We start from the raw sequence: 11,683 nt of genomic DNA on the forward strand, positions 1-11,683 counted from the left end.
AAAATTGAAGAAATTGTGGAATTTCGAAGTTATCCAAATAATCTCTAAGTCTGGCTAATCAAAGTGTGATGGTGGATGTTATGATAGGAGAGATCAAAAAAGCCCGCCCAAGGTGATAAACTCTTGAAACTCCGCCTTCCAAAGGGTCATGCAACTCCAGAGTCCGCCATGAAGAAGGAAGCTCAAAACTCCGCCCTCCAAGCAAAGTAGTGGAGCCTAAGACTTAAACTCCGCCCTATGAAGTGAAAGGTGCTCAAAAGCCTCAAAGTCTGCCCTAGGGGATTGGTAGGTGGTAAGTGGTCATCAAAGAAGTCCGCCCTTCAGCTCTCCAAAGTCCGCCTTAGTGATGGTCTTGAGCTTCCAAACGTCCGCCTTAGTGATGGTCTTGAGCTTCCAAAACTCCGCCTTCTTGGTCTCTCCAAAGTCCACCTAGCCAAGGTAGCATGGCTAGCTAAAAGTCTGCCCTAACATTGGAGCACAAGTCACTCAAAAGTCTGCTCTTAGATGGTCTTCTAAAAGTCCGCCCAAGGTGGCAAATCATTCAAAGTTCGCCCTTGTATTGAGTGTAGCAAGCTCGCCTTTTGGTTGTTCCAAGTGTTTTTGAAGGGTCATGATGCAAGGAAGCCAACAAAGTCCGCCTTGAAAGACATGCAATATGGTTCCTAATGTATGCAAAGTCCGCCCTGAAGTTAAGTGCATAAAGTCCGCCCTATGAAGGAGTTTTGAAGTGAACATGAGAAACTCCGCCCTATGGAGAGAGATGAAAAGTCCGCCCTATGGAGATGCCTAAAAAGTCCGCCCAAGTTGTGGTCTTCAAAAGTCTGCCCTATGGATGAAGTGAAAGGTGCTCAAGATCAGAAAAGTCTGCCATGTGTAGAGGTTAAAGTCCACCTTAGGATGAATAGAATAGTTCCTTGCCTTGTGTCATGAAACTCAAAGTCCGCCTTAGGATGGACATATGCAATTTAAGGAGTGGTTTGAAGTCCGCCTTCTTGAGGATTGTTCCAAGTTTTGATCCACCTATGCCTTAAAGTCCGCCCTTGTATTGATTGCAAGGTTTTGAGTGCACAAAATCCAACCCCTCCAAAGTCCGCCTTGAAGGAGATCTAATTAAAATGCAAGGTGCACATGTTTCATGAAGTCCGCCTTGTGGTGTCAAGACAAATTTCAAGTGTAAGAAGAATTCTACCCTTAAGATGAAGACGATGATGACATCAAAGCATATCTATCAAACTCCGCCTTGAAGGTGTTAAGGGTACCAAGAGGCAAGTCTAAGGCAAGCAAAAGTCCGCCTTGGAAGGCATGAAAGATGATTTCAAAGTAAAGAAAGTCTGCTCTACTTGGAGGTTGAAAGATGATGCCTATGTCAAGAAAGTTCGCCCAACCTTGCAACAAGTCAGAAGTATGACCAACAAAGTCCACCTTGAGAGAGATGTGGTTAAGTTAAAACATGAAGTGCACATAAACATAAGGAAAACTCTGAAAAAAGTCCCCACTTGCCTTGCAGTAAGATGAGAAGCAAAACCTCATAAAAGTTCGCCTAAGTCAAAATGAAGTCAAAGGATTAACGAGAAGGGAATATTCCTTGGTGATGTCATCCAAACCTTCATGAAATTCAAACTAAGTTCCAAATTAGAAAGGGATATGTGAAGATCAAGTTCGAATGTGAGCTGGAAAATCAAAAATAGAAACTTGAGATTAAGGAGAGATTCAAACTTGCAACTAAATTAGAGAGTTTTAGAAAGAAGATATTTGGAGATCAAATTCGAGTTTAGGACTGAGTCTCAAATTAGAAACTTGCACTTGTGAAAGTTCGAACTAGATAAAGATGATTGTGCAACTCAAATAAAATTAGAAACTTTCTCCATGAATATTCAGGACTGAAACTGATTTAGAAACATGAATTGGAAGGATATTTGCGTGTTTCTAATTGTGAAAATCAACTCTAATACAAATAAGACATTTCTCCTTTCATTATTACACAACAAAAGTTCAAACTTTCTGAGCAAGTTAAGAGCAAATTTTAGAGTTATCTTGCAGGCTGAAGGAGGTTCAATGAAGATTTTTACAGGTTGAACGTATTTTTGGAGGTTTTGAAGGCATTAATCATCATTTCCAGCTTTGTTCTTCATAAACGCCGACAGATTTTTGGAGTATAACCAGCTAATAGGAGGCAGATCATTTGAATTTTCTGAGTTTTTCTAAAGATCTTTCTGTCTTCTTGTCTTTTTCTTCTCTCCCCATCAAAGGTGAAATTCGTTAAATGCAGATTTATTACATTTTCTGAGTCTTCCAAGTTTGTTGGGGGTGATTTTTGTGGATTTACCCAAATTTTCAGTAAGAAAGACCATGTTGGACTGAATGGAATGAGGGTTTTCAAGATTATAAGACCTGGTTTTTGGATTGAAATCGTAAAAGTGTGGAGTTTACATGTGAAAATTCCATCTTTTTGTGACTAAGTGTCAAGAATAGAGTGAAATACCAACCACTTAGTCATCAAGATCCTAAATTTTAAGTTAAATTTCTGGTTTCTAACTTAAGTTTCATCTTTATTTGCAGATTTCAAACAGGATGAAGTTCCAAGTAGACAAGGATGCTCCTCCTGAATCAAGAATGAACTCAAAATGGAAGAGTATCAGTGATACCAACCTCGGGCATATCAATCTGAGGGAGTTTAAGAAGCAGATGTTCGGCTTAGATAACCTTGTGCCTACCGTGACCGCACGAAAAATGATGAAGAGTGGTATCGTGCATGTTATTGGCTTTCTCCCTACCATGCAGTGCACGGAGTTGGTAGTTGAGTGCGCTAGGCACTATAACCCTGTCAATAGAGATATTGTGGCACCAGATGGAAGTGTATTGGCCAATATCAGTGATGAGGCCATAAGGGAAGCTTCAGAATTTCGGAATATCATAATGTTGTATATGTGACCAAGGATGAGGCTGATCGAATGTATCAAGACCATATGCAGGAGTACGACGCCACCATCAATCATTCATGGCTGGACAAACCAAGAAAAGGTGCCTCCAAGCTGTCAAGGAAGAGCTTGGTAAGGGCATATTTTAAAGAGGATATTGGACATATGATTGTCCTGTTGAATAGAATAATGGGTAATCCCCAAGGCGCTCCATTTGAGCCTTGGATGTATTACTTCATAAACGAGATAATGAGTGGAGTTAAGATGATTGATTGGGCTCAAATGATAAGCAATAACTTGGACAGCCAGTTAAGAAATCTGGAGGCAAATAGGACCTTTTACATGAGCTCATACTTGTTCTATTCCCTTGCTAGAACCTATAGATACAGAGGCTTCACCTGTAGAGGGGAAGTTGGAAATAAAGAGAATCAATTTCTTGTCTATGATTGTTACCCTCAGCTGCACATGGAAGAAAAGTTACATTTCAAGAGGGTAAATGATACATTTTTTATGCATATCACAAGAATACTACAAGGTGGATTACATCAGAGACTCTCTCAAGAGTCTATGGACTTCATAAGCAGATTCGGGTATTGGTATATTCAATACCCGAAATTCACCTATATCAGAATTTAGGGATTTTCCGGATCTCCCTATAAGCTCCTAGTCTACCCTACCAACCGAGTTGTGCTACTGGAAGTTGTGAGGCAACTAGAGGGCTATATGACAATTCAGAGAGATAAGCAAAAGAAGGCAGGAACATCCTCTCTCATGATTGGAAATGGACTAGAGACATGCCCGTCATCACAAGCCGCTAACACTGTAGAGAAAGAACTGGCTTGGTAGCCTTTCTACCAATATAAGGCAAGAGGGAACTTTGATCCATTCCATAAGATGAAAAAAGTAGAAGGAATGGTATTCGAGCACAGAACTAATTTGGAAGATTATTGGGGTAATGCAGCCGATAGTTTTGAAATCAAAAGAAGATTTTGGTCAAGGATTCCCCTGAGTATGGTGAGAGCAACAGAAGTATTCAGAGTTGTTGATCAAATAGAAGACAGTCCTGAGCTTCAGCAGTCGGGCTTTGAGAAGATGAGAAATGAGCCACTGGCCTTGGTTGATTAGTCAAAAGGAGAAAAGTCAGATTTGGCAGACCTTATGAGATCAGTGGTCGAATACTCCAAGTGGTGGACATCTGAGAAGACAAAGCAACTGAAGTCCAAAGGTGTTGCCCTGACTTATGATTTAATGGGAATGGATGACTCTATGTCTTCCAACCCTTGTATCTCTATAGGCAATGCTCGGAATCCAAAAAGTGTTGGGTCCCGGAAAAGAAAGGAACTGGTTGGAAGCTCTGGAAAGGCCAAGGGAAAGAAAGTTGTTGGGCAGAGACGTGAATCCAACGAAGGCCATTCCATTCTGAGTGTCGCATTTGTTGTGTCTGACCAGAATGCAGTTGAAGAACAAGAGATGGACACAGATATGGGGAATAATGAAGTAAGAGTGCCTTCTCCTTCGATTGAAGAAATAATGAGAGAGGCTGTCCAAAACCCGGACGAGGAACAAGTTCTTAATAAAGCCACAGAAGTTGAAGATCCTGAGCCCCCAGTAGTTTTCCTTGATGGCATAGTTACTGGACAAGGAGAGACAGATGGTGGATTTGATCAAAATACTGTAGAGCAGTCAACCATTCCAGATTGGTTGAGAGAAAGGATAAGGGCTAAGGTTCCTAATGAAACCCATTTTGAAGAAAATACAGCAACATTTTTGGCAAAGGTGAACGAACCAGTCGTAATTAAACCACGTAAGCCAGCTAGAAAATTCTCTTTGATTCACAGGGATAGTGCAGGGTTTAGAACGGTTCAGATAGCTATGTCGAAAGAAGGTAAAACTCGGGACAATATTGCCCTGGAAGATTATAAGATTACTACTGTAGAGTTGGGTAAGCCTACTCAGGACCAAGAAGTCCAATACTTTGACAACTCTTGCAACGCCCTCAAGGCAAGGCTAGCCAAGGAGAAGGAAAAAAGAAAGAAGGTTGAGGAAGAGAATCAACAGTGGAGGAAATATGTTCTCCATCTAACCAAACCACTTAACCATGAGATACCAGTCACCCCTCCGCAGCCTCTTCAGCAAGAGTCGATGAAAGATTATGAGGACATGAAGGGCACGTTCACGCAAGCTAGGGAATGGATCTCAGATGCTTCGGCACGTGCTGACATACTTGTGGAAAATTTGGTATTAGCACATGAGTCGAGTTCTTCATTGGTCAGCAGAATTCAGGACTTAGCTGCAAACTAGGAAGATATTGAAGAAATCCAAGATGAAATACTTCCACAATTGAGGGTTATCCGAGGTCTGTCAAAGCGAAGCTTGGTAGATGCAGGTGTCATCCAGGCTGGGGATAGGTATGATTTTAACACTTGGTATTATGCTTTGGTCACCAGGATTGAAGTCCTGAAGAAATCTGAAACTAAGTGTTTTGAGACGGAGGAAAGTGTCAGAGAGATTTTAAGTAAGGTGTTTCGTGTGGCATCAGAAATTTGGCAAAAAGAGGGTATACAAGAAAAACACCTGCAAGCAGAGAACCTGAGAGCTAGAATTCAATCGAGCTTTTTCAAAGACTCGAGGATGATTGATAAGGGCGATCTCTCAAGGATCGTGAATTTTCTCCTATTGACGAGAACTTTCTTGTCCAGGCAGTTGAGTGGGAAGGCATCCTTGCCACGTGTACTGATGATGTAGACATCGTCGACTTCCAGATTAGTAACCTGCCAAGTGTCACTATGGAAAAGGTTCGGCTCATCATGTCCAAATACATTGAATCTACAAAAAGGGAAACTGGACACTCACCTCAATGACAATAGCAGCTATGCCACATGTCACTCTTTTGTCTGTTCTGACTGATAGAGTTTTAAGAAACCCTAATTAGGGTTTAGAACTTTCAATCTGAGCCCTTGATCACTGTTTGATCTCGACCATTCATTATTTTCTAAAAACTATATAAGGCTACCTCCTCTCATTTGGAGAGTGTGAGGTTTTTGATATATTGTTGCATGAAGGTCATTTTTTCAAATAATATATTGCATGTGTGCTTTCTCTTAAGGCTTTGTAATCTCTGTTGTTTGAGTGATTAGCATGGTTTCAATTTCCTCAACACATTAGTTAAAGTTAATTTAGATTTGCTTTCATGTTGCTAGAACTGAATGAAGGATTTGATAAGTATTAATTAACGGTGTATCTCTACTCATACTTTTCGTGACTGGATGATTTCTATTTCACTGTGCAAATTCTGAGCCTATCCCCTGTGTATGCCAACATTTTGATCATAAGCACAACCCGTTGAAGATTGCACCCGCTTTGTGTAGTTGTCCTCAGTGTGGCGAAACAAAGTGCGGTTTCCCAAGAACACCTAGTTAATACCGTCTCCAAAATTAGTAGGTTTAGATCAGCTTTCTTAAACCCTATCCCTTTTTCCCTTTTTGAAAGTCTAAATCCCGGAAAATCCAAAAAAAGAGAGAGAGCCTGAAACTGATAAATCTATCTAAGTCCAGAAGCTTAAAAGACATTTGTAAATGTAAGTCCCCCTTGAGATTTTCAGCATACACTACCCAAGTAGCTATCCCACTAAAGTCGCTTGCTCGCACATATAGACCTTGGAATCAGCAATGATTTTTCAGGAGAGGATAGAATACCTTTGGGTATCTTATTCTAATGTTTGGTAGATGACAAAACGTACACCAACAAAACCCAAACCCCATTTCAAGATTTTGTCATACCAACGAACTGGTTCTTCAAACCCGAACGGATCCAACAACATATAAGTGCATATATATTAATAATCTTAATCTATTTAGATAAATCATGAAATAGCCATTTGAACTTAAGAAACCTAAAGCATTCATAGTCCATTTCCCATAATCAACCATAATAGGGGTTTGAGAAGAAGATTGATAAGGTGCCCGAACGTTCACCACAACTAAGCGCAAGGACACAGAGCATCCAACCAAGACACTCGACCCCTTGGTGTCAAGTGGCAAGAGCTCTTGTCCGTCCAACATGAGGTGGGCTACTTAGAAGGGGAACTTGTATCTGCTCTCCCAATCGTGGCTCCACAATAAGGTGCCCAATGTTTGCCACAACTAAGCCTAAGGGCATGGAGCTTCCAACCAAAACACTTGAACCCTAGGACTCAAGTGGCAGGAACTCTTGTCCATCCAACACGAAGTGGGCTAATTAGAAGGCTGCTCTCCTTATCGAGGTTCCTCTCTAATCCTTATATGATGGCTTATAGGAGACTCAATTGAGTAAATAAATAATTATATAGATTAACTTCTAGCATTATAACTGCAACAAAATATTGAAAGATTATATGTCAAATATCGTCATTATATTGCATACCACAAAATGATTAGGACACAAGACTGCTGTATTTTTGAATGCTGAAGCCTAAATCAAAACTGATCTCCTTTGATGAGTGTAGATTAGATATAATGATTTCTAATCCTAATCGATATCCCTGATGCCCTTTACCAAATGAGTTTCTACCTTTTTTATAGTCTTCAATAGGTAGTGGAGGATTATGTCCCTTCCTTCGGTCATAGCCTTTTCAAGAGTGGTGTCTCCTCATACTGTCCTTTGCCCCTTAACAACTCGTTGTTGTTAACATAATGAAATTGCTGGCTTAATTAATAATGAGATCACTGCCTTGATTGTTATTGCTCCTCAACAATAATTATATGTGCCTTTGTATAGTGATCGCTGTATATATATCAGCCTTTGCATTGGTGCTGGGTTAGATTGCTAACATCCGATGGGATAGAATTATCACCTTCTCTTTGCTGTGGGTCAGGGTCTGATCTAGATTACAGAAAATTGTGAAGTCTTAGGGATAAGACAATTTTCTTGTGCATGCGAATATTTGGTATCATGGCGGGGGCATGACATTGTGATCAAAATATATTATGTCAGGACCAATACGCTTAGGACTAAGAAACAATTCTTGGTCTCTTTATCCATTTTGGAAAAAAAGGACTACAATGCAAAGGAAATTGGGTCTCAACTTATGTCATATAAAATTCTCCTTTCTCAGCCAGGATTCCCTCAAAATGGGCTCAACATTATTCATATTTACAGCAAGTGCCACCCAGATGGTTTAAATGTTAGTTTTAGCAATCAGATTAATCAATAAATAACAGAAAATCAGAATGCAATGAAGAACAAACACATAACACACAAATACCCTGGGAAAACCTCCCTCTTGGAGGAAAAACCCAGCATCAAAAGGTCTTAGATCTGATTGTATTAGGGCAGAAATAAACAATTACAAATTCGCCCAGCTAGGGCTAGATAGGAGCAGACTTATCTGAATGTTAAACTCAGATCTGAACTTAGCTGAATTCCAATGTGATAGTGAGCAGACCCTAGGGCAAAGTAGAATCAGATTTCTTCAGCCTGAAGATGCACGCACAGCATGAAGGAAAGCCACCACCTTTGAGATGATTCGCATGACAAGGAGACCTCCCAAACAAGTTCGCTATGCAAGGAATTAGATTCACTGTTCTCCAAAATGAGTTCACTGGTCTTGAATGCTAGCAGATCAGAATTCGTATGGCAGAAGATATTCGCTCAACAGAAGTAGATTTCGCTGGAGGAGTGAATGTATTCTAAGGCTTTATCTTGCCTTACATATATATGAGTTACAAATGATCTAATAGTCTTGGTCGGCCACAAGGAGTTTGGCGCCAAGATGTAATTTGAATTTACAATTACAAGTTATATCCACTTGAGTCCTGCCCTATAACAAGTTACCCTTTACATTTTTGCTTATGAGCCCATATAGGGCCTGCCCTTTTAATATTACAAGTTACAATTTTGGGCCCAGCCCCAATTACATTAAGTGACCGTATAAGTCATCACAACATACAAATAAATTTTAATGGCCACATTAAAATTTAATACGCTAGGAATCCGACCTAGCTATTTTCAACATTAAAAACCAGCTCACCATCAGCAAAGCGAGCACATTGAGATCCACATGCACTACATCAAGTAATTATTTCAAGAGAAAAAGCTTGTGCTTCAACATATACCATCTAGGTCTCAACTAGAAGATATCTTCACCAAATCTCTTCCACATGATACCCCATTAGTCTCTACGACAGAATTGGACTCATTTGAGTAATATTGACTACTTTTCCAGAGGGTCACTTTATTTTAATTAAACAAACTATACTTAATATATTGGGTTGTCAACCTCTTCACTCTTAATAACTTAGGTGTATACATATACACATAACTATCTGATTGTTTATTGTTCATTTTTCATCTACTATTTTACTATAATGTATTCCTTGGCTGATCTGGTTGTTTATCTTTTCATAAATAAGTAATAAGGTGACCTATATGCCCTCCATAGTCTAATCACAATTAGGTTGACAATCATGTAGGGCAATTGTGGACTTTAAAAAGGCCTTTAATTGATGCAAGAGCATCCCCGGTCGATAAGTAATCTTGCATCAACCAAAAATATTTCCTTTCAGTTTTGTTCTTGTCTAGTTCTTTTTTGTGTTCTTACCGGTTGGCACTGGTAGTTGCTTTCCTTCGTGGCAGATCTTATTTTCAGTTTTCAGGCTGGTTCGTGTGTTTAATTCCAAAAATTCAGTTCATTTGGGTTCTTTTCCAGTCAGTTATCACTTTTGATTGACTGTTTTTGGGTTTCAGGACAGTTCTTGTACTTACCGGTTGGTTTTCCTTCATTATTGGCGCGATTCTTGGCGTGTGGATCTATCTTGGGTCTTGTCCGATGTTCTTTGGCGTGTGCCTGACCTTGCCGAACCGCACTTCATGGTTGTTATTTTTCGGAATGATTTCTTTAATTCTTAAGGCCGACCTAGTTACACGTTTCCTTTTCCTGCATTGGTAAATGTAATCTTATGAGGCCGACCCAGATATGTTCCGGTGGGTATAAATATGATGTTATGTAATCATTTGTAGGGGCAGAGGAAATAGAATTGAGAATAAGGATTGAGATTCACATTTTGTTATCCGATTGATTCTTCGAGTCCCAGATTGGATTCTATCTGGCTGATAGCTTGCATGTAACCGGTTAACTACCAGATGTTCTTTGATGATTATATGATGATAGCCGGATGATTGTCGGAAGTTCTAAAGCAATAATATGATCTGTTTATGTAATTTTGTTGTGTTTTCTTGCTGCTTTCGTTGTGTTACTCTTGCTGCATAAGTCGGTTGATTCTCTTTCAGGGTTTTACCGGTTATGGCTGCATCATTAATTCTAGTCCTCATAAGGACCTTTATTTATAGGAGTTAAGAACCTTGTCTTTCTATAGTCAATTTGAAAACAACTTGAAAGTGGGCAGTCTGAATGAGCTATTGGAGGAAGCAAGGTTTCACAAAAGTGCAAGTTTCTTGCTCTCAGGATTCATAATAGAAAAACTGATATTAAAAAAAATTTGAAAATGTGTTAAGTTTGTGTCTCTTAATCCTTTAGACCACTTAGTCTGGTGGCCCGCATTAAAATTCCTTCATTCATTCATTTTGAAGCTCATTTTGTTTAATTCAAATTATGAGTACTAGATTTTAATTACCATAGGTCTAAAAATTTGCAGCTAACATATAGGCGAAATTCAACAAGTTAAAGGAAAATGAAAAGAGGAGCATGCCTGGGAGTAGAACGAACACGGTTTGCGTTCAATTGCATGGCTTTGACCTCTCTCTTTATCAATTCGAACAGTCCTAGCGTCGAGTAGAGCCGAGGTTCGAATCTCGCCAAAGGACGAAATGCAACGCTGGAGCGCTTCCATCTCAATTCCACGGGCATGCAATGAGTGGGGACAGCTAATGAAAGCGTGAGTGAAGAAGAGGACATGGCTACGGAATGACAGAGACCCCGCCGAACAGGGAAATGAGAAAGAGAAATAGCAGGAGATGCAGAATGAAGGAAAATGGATGGTGTATTCATCAGACGAGAGGCCATGTCGATATCAAATGTGGGTAAAGATTTTGGCGTCATGAATGGACCATAGCAAAACCCTCATCTCATCTCTAAAATCCTTTTAAACCTTAGCCCCCATTGTCCTACTACTTCAACATCTTACGAAACATGTATACTAGGTAGTACCTGCACTCTTAAGAGGCGCAGATAGGAAATGTGTTTAGTAAATATAATTGTTAGTGATTAAATAAAAAAATTTGGTTGTGAAATATTTGAAAGTTTATAGGAAAACGACTATTGGTTAATTGATTGAATGTAATTAAGTTGTTTAATAAAACAAGACATGAATAATTGAAGAGAGCAAAATAAACAATAATTTTTACTAAAGTAAAAAAATAATATTATGTAGAATCTCTTTTCAATGTAAGGAGTTAGAAATAATTAATAAATAAATATTTTAAAAATTGAATAATGAAAGCATTTAGTTTTAAAAATGTGATAGATTGGAAGATTGAATGTTTTGGAACTAGTAAATATTATATGTGTCATCTTATATTACTTTTGCAACTACATATGTGATCCTATGACTAATGTGTGCTTGCATATCTAATCTATGCTAACTTTTAAAATGTTGTTTTACTCACCTTGATGCGCTCAGAATGTGCACTTAATTTTTATTTTTTTGCTTATGGTAAGAATAATTATTCCCTTGTGTTAAACCATGTAAGAATATTGATTCAACGACTAGACAAATATTTGAAGACAATACTCCCATACATGAAAGATGCCTTAGATGCTTCTATATGCA

The 11,683-nt window shown here is 39.1% G+C and overlaps 1 protein-coding gene across 3 annotated transcripts in view; it reads right to left on the bottom strand.

Annotated features, from left to right (window-relative positions):
• Positions 1-11,062, bottom strand: part of LOC131048658 (ribonuclease II, chloroplastic/mitochondrial) — a 108,883-nt gene extending 97,821 nt beyond the window's left edge. For 2 of the 3 annotated variants that reach the window (XM_057982697.2, XM_057982698.2), the window contains exon 1: positions 10,604-11,060. In XM_057982697.2, the coding sequence (XP_057838680.2) occupies positions 10,604-10,953 (350 nt within the window). In that variant the 5' untranslated portion in view covers positions 10,954-11,060. Of the gene's footprint in view, positions 1-10,603 lie in introns of all 3 variants that reach the window. The other variant, XM_057982699.2, reaches the window with a different exon arrangement.
• Between the last annotated feature and the right edge of the window lie 621 nt (positions 11,063-11,683).

Source organism: Cryptomeria japonica, chromosome 1, assembly GCF_030272615.1.
Source record: "Cryptomeria japonica chromosome 1, Sugi_1.0, whole genome shotgun sequence".
Taxonomy (NCBI): Eukaryota; Viridiplantae; Streptophyta; class Pinopsida; order Cupressales; family Cupressaceae; genus Cryptomeria; species Cryptomeria japonica.